The sequence below is a fragment of the Osmerus mordax genome, chromosome 1 (assembly GCF_038355195.1).
Source record: "Osmerus mordax isolate fOsmMor3 chromosome 1, fOsmMor3.pri, whole genome shotgun sequence".
Lineage (NCBI taxonomy): Eukaryota > Metazoa > Chordata > Actinopteri > Osmeriformes > Osmeridae > Osmerus > Osmerus mordax.
Genome location: NC_090050.1, coordinates 10,410,367 through 10,428,620, shown reverse-complemented (window position 1 = coordinate 10,428,620; position 18,254 = coordinate 10,410,367). Strand labels below are relative to the sequence as shown.

General features: G+C 49.5%; 1 protein-coding gene across 6 annotated transcripts in view; it reads right to left on the bottom strand.

Moving 5' to 3' along the window:
- The window catches only part of atp2b2 (ATPase plasma membrane Ca2+ transporting 2), a 70,489-nt gene that overhangs the window by 9,688 nt on the left and 42,547 nt on the right, over positions 1-18,254 (bottom strand). For all 6 annotated transcript variants that reach the window (XM_067246840.1, XM_067246872.1, XM_067246865.1 and 3 more), the window contains exons 4-16: positions 17,727-17,984; positions 17,407-17,532; positions 16,674-16,802; positions 15,878-15,910; positions 12,605-12,646; positions 11,283-11,447; positions 10,865-11,079; positions 10,303-10,545; positions 3,117-3,358; positions 2,772-3,006; positions 702-881; positions 485-572; positions 155-261 (exon numbers count right to left, since the gene is read on the bottom strand). In XM_067246840.1, coding sequence (XP_067102941.1) covers positions 155-261; positions 485-572; positions 702-881; positions 2,772-3,006; positions 3,117-3,358; positions 10,303-10,545; positions 10,865-11,079; positions 11,283-11,447; positions 12,605-12,646; positions 15,878-15,910; positions 16,674-16,802; positions 17,407-17,532; positions 17,727-17,984 — 2,063 coding nt within the window. The remainder of the gene's footprint in view (positions 1-154; positions 262-484; positions 573-701; positions 882-2,771; positions 3,007-3,116; positions 3,359-10,302; positions 10,546-10,864; positions 11,080-11,282; positions 11,448-12,604; positions 12,647-15,877; positions 15,911-16,673; positions 16,803-17,406; positions 17,533-17,726; positions 17,985-18,254) is intronic.

The following is an 18,254-nucleotide window of genomic DNA, read 5'->3' as shown; positions in this document are numbered from 1 at the left end:
CAGCATGTTGCTAAACCGACATCACATGCAAGGAATGGCAACCCAAGCATTGCAGTGTTCAAGAAGTGTTTTTTCCCATTTCAACCTTATCCCTCCGACATTGAAGATGTGCCAGGTGATAGGCGAAGTGCCCATGTGGTCGTGAAGTTCCTACCATAGCGAAGCCCACGTCCGCTTTCTTCAGAGCGGGCCCGTCGTTGGTCCCATCTCCTGTCACAGCCACGACCTGCCTCTGGTCTCCCAGACAGCTGTCAATTATACCTGACACAAACACGCACACATCCCGACATTCAAGTTTGTGTGACATGAGAGAGAAGACTGGCTCTCAGTTCACTGTGTGGAACAGGTCATGTATGTGCTGTGTTTACCGTAGCACAAGCCTACAACACACCAAACATATCCATATATAGTAGTAAAAAAATCGGGAAACGGAACAGGGAGTAGATATACTGTAGTCCTGAGAGACTACTCTGTCCGGGCTCACCTTTGACCAGTGTGTGTTTGTCAGTAGGAGAGGACCGGGCCAGGACTCGCAGCTTGGGCCACACCTTGTCAATACGCTCCTGCTCAACCTGCAGAGGACGGTGAGAGAACGTTTTAATCCCGCCCGCCCGCCCGCGACCTTTCAACAGCCCGCGTCCGTTAGGTTTGAATGGAGTCCACGGGGACGGGCACGTCTCGCTCTCCGTCGGTTCCCCTACCTCTCCTTTCTCGTTGCGGATCCTCCTGTTGAACTCTTTCCCGTCGATGCACAGGAAGTCCTCTCCCGGGTGGATGATGCCACACTTGATGGCGATGGCGCGGGCCGTGTTGATGTTGTCGCCGGTCACCATGCGCACTGTGATCCCCGCGCGCTGGCACCTCTTGATGGCGTCGGGCACCTGCGGGGGGGGGCACACGAACGCCACACACACACACGCGTGCAAACACACACACACACGCATAGGACCATTGTTAACTTGAATGGCAGCGTTAAAACGCACCCGATGACTCCGTAGCAGTTTCCGAGAAGAAACTTTCTGAAAGCGTTTGAGGAACATGGATCTGGGACGGCCATTGTTTCTGCTGCAGCGTAGCGTCATGGCTCCAGATGGATCCATAGGAGAGACTGAGCAGGGCATTAATTCTGAGCACTGTGTCGCTCCTCTGAATGCGAAGGTCAACGTGGGCGAGCTTGCTCTCCAAACCCACGCACCCTGCTACTCGCCGGGCCGATCACAGGATCCACCGCTAAATGAGTACACCACCGCAATGCGTATGCATACATAACACATCCAACAGGCTAGATGTCCTACACGCACACACTCATTTACACGTTGAGAGACAGAACGAGGGGGCGGTTTACACAATGAGATCCATAAAGTTGAGGGTTGGGCGGGCTTCGACTACCTTAGCATGAAAACAAAGTTAATGAATCTACAAAGTAAACAATCATTTAGAGATGCCGTCGCCGGGGGGGAATCTGGAACCAGCCAAGCAACACGAGGAGAAGTCCACATTGAGAAGGCTTGACTCGGAACACGTTCAACAACAAGTGGAAGCAGGGAGCTGACTGACGTTTACCCCGCTTTCGGTGTAATAATATGTATAATTTATTCCATGGAGACCAGGAATGTGTTTCATGCAAATATCAGCTGAATCTCACTCCTGCACATTGGAGGTTTTGAAGTGAAAATTAAATGAGAAGGAGCTAGGGGAGGTGGAAGGAAATCTTTGGATAGTTCAGTAGACCGTCTCCCAGGCGGTATCGGAGATGTTTATCCACAAGATCAGAGATAGCCAAAGGGAGAAAAAAGTTTACTTCATGAAATACACAAGGAGGGAGAGGGAGAGTCTCCTTTTATGGTCAACTTTGGGGTTCGGGGCCAGAGGTTAAAGGTGAGTCAGTAACAGTATTTATCTCTCTCTCTCTCTCTCTCTCTCTCTCTCTCTCTCTCTCTCTCTCTCTCTCTCTCTCTCTCTCGCCTCCTCTCTCTCTCTCTCATCCCTCTATCTCCTCTCTCTCTCTTTATCTGTCCCTGCCAATCTGTATCTTTGTCAGTCGTCTTGGTATTTCCCTCTGCTTTAAAAAGTACTCTATCCAACTCCATCTATGCAAATGTGTTGTTGCAAAGTTAAATCAACTAGTGGTATTTGGTACAAGACTTTTAGAAACAGGATTACTTTGCCTGTGTAAAGGTCACCGATTGGTAAACATGATAGGTACTTTATTTTCTTGTATTTCATGCTCAGGAGATGTTTTCTGGATATGCCTTTCACAAACTGTCAGTTTTACAATGTTGCCCCAGAGAGAGAGAGAGAGAAAAACCGAGAGAGAGAGAAAGAGAGAGGGAGAGAGAAAGAGAGGTAAGGGAAATGGAAAAAGATAAAATGAGCTGGTTGAATTATGCAGGAGGTTGGGGTTTTTTCTGTCTTCCTTGCTGGGTGCAAAATAACTGCCAGTTAAGGACACCTCTTCCTGTATACACTATCTCCTGCACCAGAGACTTTTATGGATATGTAAAAAACACATTTTGAATCAATTTCCAAAATCTATTTATAACATTACCTACACTGCTGCTCTCTCTCTTTCATCACGTGACCGGACTGAAGCAGCTCAATTTAGCAAATTCCCACTGTCGCATCGTTTTTGACACGAAGCATCTAATTGAGCTCCGTGTCTGTCAAGGCGATGCCAATTCTCAGTCTCCCTCCCGAATTCGACGCGAAGGCCGTGCTGTAGTGCGTGACACCATTCTGCGTGGGGGTTGTGCTACCGGACTTTGTCTTACCTCTGGTCTGACCGGGTCCTCGATCCCCACGACGCACACGGCCGTCAGCTCGTTCAGGATGCCGTTCTCGTCGTCCCAGTTGGGCTCGGGCTCGGCGGGGAAGTCGCGGTAGCCGACGCAGATGGTCCTCAGGCCGTCGCACGCCATCGGCTCGATCACCTTCTTCACCATCTCGTCCTTGTCCCTGGGGCGGAACACGCGGGGCTCGCCGACCTCGTTCAGGATCCAGGTGCACCTGGAAAGGGGGGGGGGGGCAGAGGAGTGGAGGAGGGACTTAGTGACGTCTACCACGGGGGGGGGGAGGGTCACGGACGCAGGACGTGGACACACGCAGGGTCGACTCACTTCTTGAGGACGATCTCGGAGGCTCCCTTGCTGTACATGCGGAAGCTCCCGTTGGGCAGCTTGATGACGGTGCTCATGGACTTCCGGACGGAGTTGAAGGTGTAGACCTTGTAGAGCTTCTCCTCAGGGATCTGGTTCCTGATGGGCTGGTAGTCCCTCTTCAGGTCCATGATCAGGCCCAGCAGGCCGCACTCCGTCTTGTTGCCCACCTGCTTGGGGAGACCTCCCTCCTTGTCGGGAGGCTGTGGACACACAAGGGCGTTCGACAAGGTGTCAATGAATCGATATGGGCGAGGTTTGAGGAGCAGCGGGGAGAGTGGGGGCAAGTGGGAGGAGGAAGAGGAACTCTGAGCTGGAAAATGTGGTGTCTCCTTGAAGTAAAAAAGAAACGGTTGTGGTCATTTAATTCATTTCACTCATACGGTTCTTGCACTGTTCGGCGCGCCGTCATCGAAGCGGAACACAGCCATCTATCTCCAGTACGTCCACACGTTCAAACTGAGCGTCTGCCGGGACGGGGAGCCGATCAGGAGGCGGGGGCGGGGGGGGGGGGGGGGGGGGGCGAGGCTGGAGGTGGAGAATGTGACTCCAGTTTCTCCTGGGCTGTTCCACGAGGCCAGCCTGCGGAACGGCGCTCTGACTCCGCCGTTGCCGTGGAAACGCCGGGCCGACCGCAGAGTGACGTGGAGAAGAGAGGGGGCTCTCCAGTGAGAGAGGGTTTCTCTCTCTCTCTCCCGCTCTCTCTCTCACTCCTCTCGCCTTCTCTTTTTTTTATCTGTCCTCCCTCTGTCCTCTTTCTCTCATCTCTCTCTCTCTTGCCCCTTTATGCCACTCACCTATTCCACTGAATCTCTACTCCTCTATCACGTATACTCTTATAAGATATAAGATCGTCTCATAAGATACTCTTATATCTTTCTTATCCCATCATAATATTGCATGGTAGCATTGTAATACTGCAGAGCCATACTACCTTTCTATTATCGGGGGGGATATCATATTATGTAGACCATGCGACATTCTGTCATGAAAAATCGTTACAGGCATGTTCGATGCATTTGTACCGATGTAAGTGGTTTGCGGATATGGGATTCCTTATTCCTTCCCTTCCCATGTTTTTCTCCATACCATTCTACTGCAGACTCTCGACAAAATTGCCTGTGTCTTTCACCTGTGTTTAAAGCACAGCCTGTCAGCTCTGCGAGCCGTGTGGTTCTGACGTACTGCTAGCTAACAGGACAACCCCGCTGTTGTGGGCCTTAAAATAGATGTTCAGGGCTGTAGGACCCACGATCATGCTACCAGGCAAACCACAAACCTCAAAAGGAATCTGCGCAAACCAACCTCAGTCTGCACTACATGCTGCGGACGTAAAAAAAGATACATATTTTTGAATTGGCATGTTTCAAATAATCCTGTAAATGTTTGGTGGTTGACAGAAAGTGAGAAGTAAAGAGATCCCACTCTGAGCGGTTGGAACAGAGCTCATTGGGTGCTCACTGTACTTTCTCTAAGGCGCTCCAGCAAATATTGAGGTTTATTGGAGGAACTTCGAAAGACTATCTCATAAACATCTTCGTGGCTCTCTGGTTGCTGATAAACACGAGGGGGAACTCAATCACATGTACGCACTTACACAGGAACACACACACCACAGGTACTTCTGAGAAACAACAGCACCTAGCAACTGATTAGAAGAAGTATCACACGAACCCCAGAAATATCGACAGAAAGTTTGTACTCTGAACATCTGAGATTAGTTCATTTCCTTGATTTCAAAAGAGCATTTCCTCAGGAAGCAGCCACAGCCCGACTGGAATTGATATCAAATGAATAACAACAGCTTGGAGATCTCTAAGCCTACATGCAGGTCGCTGGTGTTAAAACAAGTTATTCTTCGAGGCTGCTGGGTCCGGCTCAAGAAGGTAGAGGAGTTGTTTAAAATGTCATTAATCATTCAAATCAAATCATCTGTGGACTGGTCTTATAATGAGACGTGTCTGGATAGTGTTAGAATGTACGTACGTAACAGACCGGCAGGATTACACATCCTTAACGACATGTTTGCGGCAGCAAATAGAATAAGCAGTCTTTTTCTTAATGAGCGCATTACATTAAGACATTACCTGTCTTTCCTTAATGAGAGTATCGTATTAATGGCCTCATCTGAACGCCTCCTAAATGGTTCCCAGTAGGCAGGATCTCCTAGCAACAGCCGGCGTTCAAAACATCCCCTTCCAGAGGACCTGCAAGACACTGTGGGTACGGACGAGGGCTCTACCTGACAGAGATGGAGAAATGCCCTCCAGTCTGAATCCTGGCATCAGTCCAATAATTAAACAAATGGAAACGCAGAGCCAATCCTGGGCCGCGACCAATGAGAAGTCAGAGGGTTATTTTTAGCCGAGGGATAATGCATAATCTAAGTCCAGGAAGCAGACTCTAAAAATATGTTTTTCTCCTGTCTGCTGTCATTACCCCTCCATTTCCAGATGTGATTTCTTGGACCATTGGGTCCATGGTTATTTCATTAGTGGGCCCGTATCGGTCCCTGAAGGGATGCATAGACAGATTAAAACGTGCCCTGGTGGCTTCACTGGCTGCAGTGTGCACTACCTGAATAATCAGGATTATTCTCAGGCTAAGGTCAAATACACAGCTATGTGTCATGTGTCCTCTTTGGCTGCTTTGGTATAAGTCTGTTACCAAAGAGTGTACACGGTAAGGTGATAAGGTGATAATGTTGTTAGTAGTAGGTCATGTAAACTACTGGTCCAAATGCTTTGTTTTCCTCACGGAAAAAGGTCTAACTGCAACTTTAATACCTTAGGGAAGCCTGACAAGTCCCCGTCATAATATTTTGACAGTGTTGGAAGTATTCAGGCTTACCCACACCACAGGGTGAGCTTAGCACTGGAAGGTTTACGTGGTGTTCTGTAGTTCAAGATCAAGTTCAAGTCCTCCGGAGGCCCCTCTGGTCGGAGTGTTGACGTGGACGTGGCGTACTAGCGGCAGAGCTGGCCCACTCTGGCGTGGGTGAGGCGGGGAAACAGCTGCCGTCTCCCTGGTCATTGGGCACTCCCACGGGCAGGGACATATGCCGAGGGGAGATCTGGCATCCGCACTTCCTCTTAAGCCTGGGGTCTCTCCCTCTCCCCCGCCTGCTCTCTCTCGGCAGGGTGACAAAGCGCTATCCTACACACCGCAAGACTGCGCTAGCCTGCTGATCTTAAGCCTGGCCATTGGCACACGGAGCCTCACTAAGTCTTCCGGTCTGAGACGGGCTAGGTGCGCACTGAGGAGCCTCTGTCCAGCCTCTCCTGCCTCCAGTCTCTCCTCCCTCCAGCCTCTCCTGCCTCCAGTCTCTCCTGCCTCCAGTCTCTCCTGCCTCCAGCCTCTCCTGCCTCTCCTCTCTCTCCTGCCTCCTGTCTCGCCTGCCTCTCCTGCCCCCTGTCTCTCCTGCGTCACCTGCCTCCCCGTCTCTTATCTCCCTGAGCTTGGAGGCAGGCACACTGAACCAAACCTGAGCCACCACTCAGGTAACAGCACAAAAACAAGCCTTCCCTACCAAAGTGCAGTGATCGTGTCAAACAGCACTAATGCAACGTGGCTCCTTGTTACCACATGCTCTCAGTGGCACTGGCCCTCCTGATGTCACGAGTCAGTCATAGGGTCCGGGGCAGCATGCCGCCGGTGTCAGAAGCAATGACCTTTCCGGCCTGTGACCACGGAGGTCAGTAGAGCAGGTGGCGGAGGCAACATGAGAGTGGCCCTGGAGGAAGAGAGAGCACAGATCTGGATAGCATCTCCTATGGTATCGGTGATGTCTGACAACACGACACGCGGTGGCTGGCTTAGCTACATCCACACCATCTCTCCGTCTCAGAACCGGGATCAGGTTCCAGTGTCGGGTTCGAGGTCACGAGTTATGTTAGACAGGAAATGGGCATTGAGATGAGAAAGAAAATGCTAGCGGCGCAGTCGGTTGAAAAGAAGACCAATTATGTGGGGGGGAAACGTAGGTGTATTTTTGGGAAGCGCAAGAAAGAAATGTTTGTGTCATTTCCATCATCCCAGTTAGCGTAGTCATGTACAGCTCATCGCGCAGGCCAGTCAGGAGACAGGTGAGGCTAACTGAGGTAGCACTACCTACCATGGGGCTCATGCAGAGCTGTGTGTGAGCAGAGGTTCACAGAGTAATTAGAGACAGACACGGAGAGAATGTGTGTGTGTGTGTGTATGTGTGGTTGGGGGGAGGGGTGTGGGATTGAAGACTGTGTGTGTGTGTGTGTGTGTGTGTGTGTGTGTGTGTGTGTGTGTGTGTGTGTGTGTGGTGGAGGGAGGGGTGTGGGATTGAAGACTGTGTGTGTGTGTGTGTGTGTGTGTGTGTGTGTGTGTGTGTGTGTGTGTGTGTGTGGTGGAGGGAGGGGTGTGGGATCGCATGTGGTGCAATCCCACACGTGGGGTTCACGTGCCCAGAAATGGTCCGGCTCCATTAACCATGAGAGGGAAACTGAAATTAGATAGATATCAAAGCCTTTCTTTGTTTGCTGGTTATCAAAGGCTTCTGTGGCGGTCCCAGGAGAACCAGCGGTGTTACGTAATCCCAGCCCAGCGATCCTGGGGGGATGGGAAGGGGGGGGGGGGGGGGGGGGGGGTGAGTGTTAAGGAGGCCACTGTTGACTTCTTAAGCCAAAACGGATCAATGCAGCGGGATGGAGAGAGGGGGAGATGGGAAGAGAGAGACAGACAAAGGGGGAGAGAGAGAGAGAAAGAGAGAGAGAGAGAGAGAGAGAGAGAGAGAGAGAGAGAGAGAGAGAGAGAGAGAGAGAGAGAGAGAGAGAGAGAGAGAGAGGAAGACAGAAGATGACAGAGGATGCGAAAGGGAGAGGAGGAGGAGAGAGAGTAATGGAGAAGGGGGGGGAGGACTCAGAGGGAGAGAGGGGGGAGAGGCAGAGAAATGGAGAGAGAGGGAGAGAGAGAGAGCCGGGGCTTGTAGAGTAGAGGACACCTTAAGGAGATTCTCCATTTCGTCTGTTCTCTGATGGATGATGCTCGAGTCTACACACGTACAACACAGCTAAGATGTGCGACACCAAAACAGTGAACAGATTCATTCTGCATGGAGAGGGTGGCGATTTCTCCCAGTTGGCTTCATCACTCCAAACAATCCAGTTAACACGCATACCAAGCATTTGAAGGTATTTTAAAGGCTCACATTCTTCCTTGTGGCAAACCTTATGTAGCGCATGCACAAGTTTCTATATGTTATAACCATGAGGTTGTGCCTTGCATACCTCTACTGTAGGACTGGCTAGACCACTCAGCTTCATGATGCAACATCTTTTTGTATGTACAGTATAAGGAGATTAAAATTACAAATCCTTTCATTAAACCCACTTGCATTTTTCCCTCTCTCGGACCTAAGCTGCTTTCTTTACTGCCACTCTGATCCTAGCCAATTGTTTCCATCCAGTTCAGCAGTTACAAGTCCCGTGTCATGATATAACAGACATTTCCTAGAATGTTTTTGTGACTTTACAACACTGAATATCTTGTTTTCCTTTTTAGAATTCCCCCAGAAACATAAATACGAGGTCGAGTAAAGTGAATCCATTTGATCTAGAAGAGTACACTCAATCGCTGGTGTCACTCTAAACCAATTTACAGTACGGAACGTGCAAGCAGGTACTGTTCACCCAGGTATGGTAGAGCAGGTAAGGTAGGGCAGGTGCCAGTTCGGCAGATGGTGTGTGTTTCATTTGGGTAGTGCCAGTAAGAGGATTATTCTGACTACGTGTGAACTGTGAGGGTCTTCATTCTGGCAAGCCAGTTCGCTGGTCAGCCTGGGCTTACCTGTCTGAGACCAGCTGGACAAGTCAGACTGAGGCTCCGCCAACCTGCAGGCCTCCACACACACCTTCTGTTGTCTTCTACCACAACACATTCCATTCTCTGTCAAGCTTCCCTTCGCTTGGGTTTAATCTCTGTCTATTTGAACTCATATTTAATTGAATGGATCATGACTGCAAAACACCTGTTCCCCACTGGGAGAAGATCAAGTAATTGCATCTGGCATAAGTGACGTTTCTATTCAAAAGCGTCAACATGAGCCTACAGCAAGTCTCAAGACATACATTCACACTAAGGTAACTGAATGAACGGCGGATGCATGTGTTTGAGCACTCATGGAACTCGCAGACTATTTAGGACGATGGGTTTTTAATGATTTCTGCCTCCCCAGTATATGACTTGACACTCTAAATTGGGAGGCAGATGGCGAGGAAACCATCACTCCAATTAGCACCATTTTGTGCCGGCTGCTAAATGTAGGCCAGCTTCCATTTTGTGGCTCGTTGCGGTGCATCGTGGCTAGCGCTAAACCTTCATCTACTGTCTGTTCTAACGTTCTAAAGCTCTGGGGACTAATCGCATTAGCATCTGCACATACATTTGACTTTCTAATGGGGTTTTGAGAGAGCCATGTTTAATTAAGGAGTGACTCTTATATTAAAACGAAGTGAAGGACTTGTGGTTGGTAGAAGTTGTGTGGTGGTACAGAGGCTCCGTCCATGCCCTACGGTAGTCAAACAAGGTTTATTTCATTAAGACGATGCTGGAGTGCCCCAGCTGGGACCCTGTTTAAGATATTCCTGCTCCTACCCCAGCTGAAACACACAGCACTACTAACCACATCAAGTGGATCTAGATCTTCTTCGTAGGATCTATATACACCTTAAAGATAAGGGCCCAGTTTCCCCAGACCTGGATTAAGCCTAGTCCTAGATTCCAAACCTTTTCAAAGGAGATCATTCACTGAAATGTGCTCTTACTTCAGGACCAGGTTTACATTTTACATTTACATTTAGTCATTTAGCAGACGCTCTTATCCAGAGCGACTTACAGTAAGTACAGGGACATCCCCCCGAGGCAAGTAGGGTGAAGTGCCTTGCCCAAGGACACAAAGTCAGTTGGCATGACCGGGAATCGAACTGGCAACCTTCGAATTACTAGCCCGATTCCCTCACCGCTCAGCCACCTGACTCCCCAATAATGGTTTATTGGGGAGTCAGGTGGCTTAAGGGAGTAAGGTTTAATCCATGTCTGAGAAACTGGGGCCGAGAAGTCAAAATCAGTCCAAATGGATCCACAGCACGCACAGTAATGAAGGGACCATTCAACTGACCAGTATCTTGGTGGTGTAGGCGCTGTTCAGGGCTATGGCGTTGATCAGAATCTCCAGTGTCTTGGGCGGCAGGCTGCTGGGGTCAGGGACCGCCTTGTGGTGGACGTCGCCTACGTACGCCTGGACTACCGTCATGCGGTTGGTGGTCAGGGTGCCCGTCTTGTCGGAGCAGATCGCCGTGGCGTTGCCCATCGTCTCGCAAGCGTCCAGATGGCGTACCAAGTTGTTATCCTTCATCATTTTCTGGGGATGAAATGAGAAGGACGGAAACACAAATTAATTTGAAGCGATGGCGTGAACGCGAAGGAGTTGGCCGTCCTGCCCTGCCTCCTTCGATTGCTGGAGGCAGGATGGCAAAAGGAGGCCGGCTGTGTGTATCGTAGGCGAAACCGGACAATAGACTTGTGAATGCATCAAATGTGATCCTTTGAGAAAGTTCAACGTCAAAAGTGAAGCCAGTTACTTGCCAGCTAATGCAAATAAAAATCGAAAAAGGCCAAAAAGGATTATCGGCGTAATTACGGTCACATGTGTATGCTGAAAGAGGCTAAAGGCGCTGCACCTTGACTGAGTAGGCCAGGGAGATGGTGACAGCCAGTGGCAGGCCTTCAGGTACAGCCACCACCAGCACGGTGACACCGATGATGAAGAACTTGACAAAGTACTGGATGTAGACCGGCGTGCACTCGGGCATCCACGGTCTCTTCTGGAGCACAAAGTTGTCGACGGCAAAGTACAGCACCAGGATGATGACCGTGATGGCTGACATCACCAGACCTGCCAGGACCAATCAGGGAGGGTTTAGCTTGTAGCTTAGAGGGAAAATGGTGCATATATGACCTCGGAAAAAAATTACGTCATACAGTCTCAGAAGAGCGTCATGAATGATGAACCCAAGTCCCATACTAGAAAGTTCTCTCTCTCTCTCTCTCTCTCAAAGACATGCGTAATAATTAGAACTCCATAACACCACCCTTTACCTGCTTTGCCGATCTGGACGGCCAGCTTGGTGAGCTTCCCCTGCAGGACCGACTTCTCTTTCTTGGAGACGTTGGCTTTCTTCTTCTCCTTCTCCTCCGTCTCTCCGCCCTCGGCGCTCTTCAGGGGCTGCATCTCCATGGCGGCGGCGCCGTCCTGCTTTTTGACTGCAACAAGGAGAAGACACACACCCTGGCTCTGTGAATGGCTCCGGAGTATCGTACCGGGGAGGACCGAGGGGGGTCGGGATCACAGGGAAAGAGGAAGAACCGGACATGTCATTGGATCCTGATTGGCTGATCCTGTCAGACATTAACATAACATCCCAACTTCCCAAAGCCTGTACCTTTTTTGGATACTTTATCAAAATGTTATTTCCGATTATCTCAAGGACATATAAAACAGTCTTAAGGGGCAGTAACACGCTACTATATACGTTTGTGCTTAGCGTTACAGTCTGGGAGAGGGATGGTATATTACAAGAGATGAGTCCTGTGCAGAAAAGTGGAAATCCATCAAACAGCTCTAGATCTCACAGTCCAGTGGTCAAGTTAACAGTCAATTTCAGCATTCAGCCAGAAAACAATTCCCCACAACTGTAATGAACTGTAATAAAGATATGTGCACCACATCTGACAGCTATAGATCTTCACATCACTGAGCCCTCTACTGAACATTACTATACATACTGGAGTCTGTTCTGGGATTGACAATTCTACAGGTTGTATTGCTAAACTCTTAACATTTTAATGACCCTGCTTCAATTGTCGTATCTAAATTTCGATGTTCGTTCAGTTACTTTCAGGGAGTTCACAAATGCACAACAGTCACAAATCATTTTGCCCTCGCTTACTCTTAAACAATACAAACCTACATCACTTTAACACTTTAGACACACAGTGCTTCATGACTGCAATCCATTATCAACAGTAATTCTCCCTGTTTTGGATCAACGCAATGAAGGTAGTGTCAGCCTTTTACTTTTTTTTTACCATTTCACCGATAAACACTTCCAACCCCACAACATAAATGGTTTCCACGCCAAGGCTGTGGTGTACTGCGTTACCACTGGAACACAAGTGAAGATCAGGGGAGATCAGGGGGGTGGGGGAGGGGCCTGAGAGGCAGCTAGCTGAGGGACTGAGACAAGCTAGCAGTGAACAGGACACAGCCACAACACAATAGTGACGACACTGTAGACAGACAGGCAGTCAGGCCGGATGGTGGGACTGTGGTCTGAGCTAGCCTACGGGCCGGACCAGAGAGGAGGAGGAAGAGGAGGAGGAGGAACCAGAGGGGGGAAGAGTGAAAGTGGGTTGGTTACCTTTGGTCTGGTTGTTCTCCATATTGCCATCCTGCATTTTACCTATGATGGAGACATACAAGACACATAACAAAAATAAACAAAGCAGACAAAAAAACATTCATGACAAGGACATTTACAGTCAAATCAAAAATAAAAAGGAAGACAGAAAAATGAGTTTTATTCAACATCTCTGTGACAGTCACATAACAGAGAAGCTGCACATACTGGTACTCTGTTTGTAGGAATGCAGTGTTATAATATGTGTAGGAGTACTCTGTACTTGTGGTTCTGACCACTAGAAAACGATAACAACTCACAAACTGAGTAAATATAGTCATGTGATTGGCAAATGTTTAGAGAAACATTAAACATAAGATTAGTGGAAGTCATATTTCCAATGTCATAGACTGTATACAGTTAGACTGCAGTGAGACATTGTGTTATGCCGGAATCTACTCTCTCCCTGTGTGTGTGTGTGTGTGTGTGTGTGTGTGTGTGTGTGTGTGTGTTCGTTTGTGTGCTTGTGTGTGCAGTTTTGTGCGTCAGAAGTCCTCTACAGTTATTGTAATAATGTACGGTTGTATTTGAATGTGTTCTACATGTGGGCGTGCTCTTTTGGAAAGGATGTCAGTGACATACTCACATGAATGGTTACAGGAAAATTCCACATATCAACAGTACACAAAAACCCACTGAAAATTGTCACGGGGGTATCAAGACACAGGTACAGCAGTATCACAAAGTCAACACACCAACAATGAGCGCTAGAGCCACGCAGACACACACGGTAACGACACGCAGCATGCAGAGGGACACGCACGTCAGAATGAGCATGCGAGGGACACACAGGGTTAGGGAGGAAGGCTGGAATGTAAACGTTGTCAGGGGGAAAGCCAGAGGGACGATAGTTGGATGGAACGCAGGGACCAGACAGGCCTGAGTTTCGAGGTGGGACGACTGGGATTCTGACTGAGCATGTGTCGACGCTCGTAACCAAGCTCGCGCAATGCGAGCGTTTTTTTTTCTTCTTCTTCATCCGCCCATTCACGTGGCCACGTTTAGCACATCACTGTCGCCAGCACATTGCCGGTAAACAGTCGGAACACAGCGCTAGGTGTTCTGAGCAAAACAACGACCCGTCACTGACCCTCTAAAGTGCTTTATAAGATTACTCCCTGGGCTTACAAAAGCCTGCTGAACAGGCCACAATGGGCGAGCGCAGCGGACGATTCCCCTTTAGTTATCAGTCACGAAACACTGTAATGGACCATGGATCTGCTGGATTAACCCCCGCTGACCCTACACTCACATGACCCCAGCGCCCAGCGCACTCCCACACACAGCACACAGGTGTCAGATCAACAGAGAGTCTCCGTAAGAGCAAGCCAATCCCCACTCACGGCGAGGTAAACTGTAACTTTATGGACACGTCCATAAACACTCCACATGTAGGGGAAAAGATCGCGTGTGAGCAAACGTACTACGTCACGGGAATGATAGCAAACCCTGGCTGTCACAAACACAATCTGTGGAGAACACGTTAGCCGCGTTTCGTGGAGCCCGATTTCACGAGAATGCGGTTTCAGGTCACCCGACGAGCATCGGTGGAGGCCTCATGAACAATGTGTACACACACGCTTCACAAAGCCTGTGACGCTGTACAACAGAGGATCAGTTCTGGTTCCCCACTACAACATCCCTCACTCGGTGATTCAGACTTAAGAAAAAGAAGGAAAATAAGACAGGGAACAGGACAGGAAACAGGAAGCGGATCGTTCACAACCTGAGGGAGTCATGCATTTAGGTGAGGTTTATAGAGTTGGCAGATAGGGAGGTCAAGACAGTCGGAGAGGGAAGTGGGTACCCATGGAGAAGGTGACAACGGAGCTCAGGTCGTCATGTCAACCTACCATTGACTAGGCTGGCATTACCAGGGGCATTTGCGCCTGCTGCACCATCAGTAGTTATAGTGGCGATGGGGTTGGTAGAGGGATGGGAGTCTAGCAAAGTCATAATGGGTAAAAAAAATCATAATATTCACAACAGTGAATAAATAACATGGTTATAACATGGTTCAGTGAGACCACAGTTAATGTTTTTGTAGCATCCTTCTTCCTGCTGTATGGGCATGAGGGATGCAAGGTACTGGATTATGTTGTAACATTCAATATGCAACAATAAAAAGGTTTATGATCAAAACGTTAACTAAAATCCCCATACCCCAAATAACACAATGATCAATAGGTCAGAAAGATAATGAATACCAATTTTCCCCCCCAAAAAAACTAAAACAGGAAATTTAGCTGGAGATTGATTAAAGTGAAAAGGTTTAAATTAAGACAACAACTCCATGTCATAATGGGAGTATATTTGACGCATTCAAAGTACTACCAAGAGATATCAACAAAGTACATCGATTAGGTTCGTTTATCTCAACCATGTTATTCATATCATGTCATTCAGCATTAGAAAATCATAACCGAGGTATTGTAATTCGAACAGAAATCAGCATTGTGGTTATCCGCTTGTTTAGTTGGCAATTAACATACGCATACACTTCACACAAGTTAGCTGTAAAGTGTACTTGATCGTCCTGTTTCATGGTTCCCAGATGAAGCCCACAGCTGACAAGCATCATCAGATCCTATACTTAAAGACCTGGTCTAGTCCTCGGCCTGATCTGTGTCCGTGAAACCAACCTAGTATGGTATGACAGGCCAAAAGAACCAGTGCGGTTCGAAAAAGCCTCAAACGACTGCATACACTGTTTAGACTGCTGTCGGGTCTGTTATCCATAATGCAGCACCCTGGAGGAGGCTGTCTGGTCTAGCAGCATCTTAAAAGTGCTGTTCAAAGAGCTTGAACTGGGATAGGCAGTACACAGATGCTCAGTTAAGGTGGGAATACACAATTCCGCGAGCTGTCTTCACATCGACTGCTATCCTTTGGGTAAACCCTACTCTTCTATGAAGATGGCGTAGCCTTTTCGGCAGTCTCAGCCCCACTCAGCATGTCTATGTAAGGGTCGGATATGGATAAAAAGATGTGTCATTCAATACTTAAAAAGATGCGTTGGTGCTCAAGCTCCTCTTTTTAAGTGAATCGGCGTTGCGGCCCGAGGGCCCTGGCAGAGCCTGGGGTGCAGGGTCAAGGAGGAGGGGTGTGGGGTGCAGGGTGCGGGGTGCGGCGGGGGAGGAGGAGGGATTTAGTAGGGTCAGTAGAGGGGTCACAGAGCCGTTCCCGGTGAAACGAGGAGCTGCTTCTGGAGGGACCGAGAGCGTCATACTCTACCTGCGTTCAGGTGGCCATCCTCCACTGTCTGACCTGCATAGTGATCGTCAGAATGAGGAGACAGTAAGGAGAAGAAGCCACCTGTCGGCCGCGTGGCCTCGTCCCCCACAGCCCCCACACCCCACAGCCCCCACACCCCACAGCCCCCACACCCCACAGCCCCCACACCCCACAGCCCCCACACCCCACAGCCCCCACACCCCACAGCCCCCACACCCCACAGCCCCCACACCCCACAGCCCCCACACCCCACAGCCCCCACACCCCACAGCCCCCACACCCCACAGCCCCCACAGCCCACAGCCCCCACACCCCACAGCCCCCACACCCCACAGCCCCCACACCCCACAGCCCCCACACCCCACAGCCCCCACACCCCACAGCCCCCACACCCCACAGTGGTACACTGGAGCAAAGGGAACGGGCTCAGGCGTGCGGTTCTCGCGATACGACGACGACCTTCTGGAAACACTATTCCGTGGCGAAGGTCGATGTCTATAATGACGGTTGGTGAATTTACACGTCATCTTTTCAGATTCATATAGGGTGGTATGGAGAAAATGCTATGGTTAAAATCTCCGTTAGAAATACAGCATTATAGATACGACACAGCACCCTTTGAGAAACACACTTTTAGAACCCACATAAGTAGTTTGTTGTGTCTTTCTGTGTGTGTGTGTGCGTGCGCGTGAGTGTGTGTGTTAGTGTACACGTTCCTGCTTGTGAAGACGTATGTGTGTGTGTGTGTGTGTACAGTCTTAACAGCAGGTCATGTTGGAGCACAGCACACACACACCTTTCTTCTCTTTCTTCTCCTCCTCCCCTATCTCTCCTGCGCCCAGCAGAGTGAAAATGATGCCGGTCTGAGAGTTGACCCCGACGGCTGTCACGACCATGCGGCCTGACCCCTCCATCACATGGGTACCTGGGCGGTGGGAAGAGGGGATGGGGGGGGGGGGGGGGCGGAGGGGGGGGGGGGGGGGGGGGGGAGGGGCAGATGGGAAGAGAAAACCGGTCAAAACACTGACACAAGTCTAATAGGATAAAACCACAGCATTTTCAGCCTGAATAATGCAAACCCAACAAACACTGAAGATACAATGAATTGGAAGGCTAAACGATGTAAGATTAAAAATAGAAAAAAAATTGCAATTAGAGCACATGGCAGATAGGAAAATTATCCCCCGGAATAAAATAACTGGTGACAGATGTCAAATAAAATTGCCCTGAATCCTACGGCATACATTAATTATCTGGCTGTATATGGGAAAGCGACAAAGCGAGAGAAAAAAATTAATAGAACACAGAAATTCAAGATGAATCATGTTTCTCTTTGCATTGATATTCAAATCAAAATTAAGAACCTTCTTTACCCTGAAAATGACAGGCTGGAATAATAGACTTCATCGAGCATTAGAAACACTGACTTCCCCTCTACTGACCTCCTTTCCTCATGCCTGTACTGTCCAGTGTGTCTCAAGAGAAAATCAAATCCCTTTCTTCTGCAGCCCAGAAGGGCAGGAACCTACCAGACAGCAGCATGGGGTCCTTGTCCGCAGCCTTCTTGACGTGGTCCGACTCTCCGGTCAGAGAGCTCTCGTCAATCTTCACATCGTTCCCTTGTATCAAGATCCCGTCAGCGGGGAGCAGGTCACCTGGGGAACAAGAGAGGAAGAGCTGCCCCTGACATGCCTGGCATCTGTTCAGGAACGCATGAAGGACATCCTCACATGAAAGTACAATTCTTCCGTTTCTAGAACATTCCACAGTTCTACTGCAGCATTAAACTGACTGAATCTTCCATTTGGGAATCATCCACCAGCCATTTGGAGCTCCCGGACACACGTACCATACTTGATCTGGGCGATGTCCCCGACCACTATGTCAGCTACGGGTAGCTGTATGATCTGCGCGCCGCGCACCACCTGGAACTTCTGCTCCTGCTCGATGCGGTTCTGTAAACCCCTGAACTGCTTCTCCTTGCTCCAGTCGTTGAAGGCCGTCACCAGCACCACGCACACGACCGACAGCAAGATGGCGGCGCCCTCGATCCAGCCGGCCTCCGCCTCGCCCTCGTCTTCCGCCCCGGCTTCGGCACTGCCGCAGACTGCGGGACGGAGAGGACACACGGGGGGGTCACACGCGTACAGGGGGACCCCTGGGAGAGGGCTGGGGTGCGGGTCTTTCGGTACACACAGAGACACGCGGGCACCCACAGTCTGCTCTGCATGGCTACGAGAGGAATGATTGAACGTGTATTTTCCCCCCAATGACATACTGCAAAACTGGTCCCAAACATTTTGACGTTGCCCGGCAGAGGAATGACCTTCAGGATTGTATTCTTCCCCTAACCCTTCCCAGTCCTTTGTGACAGATT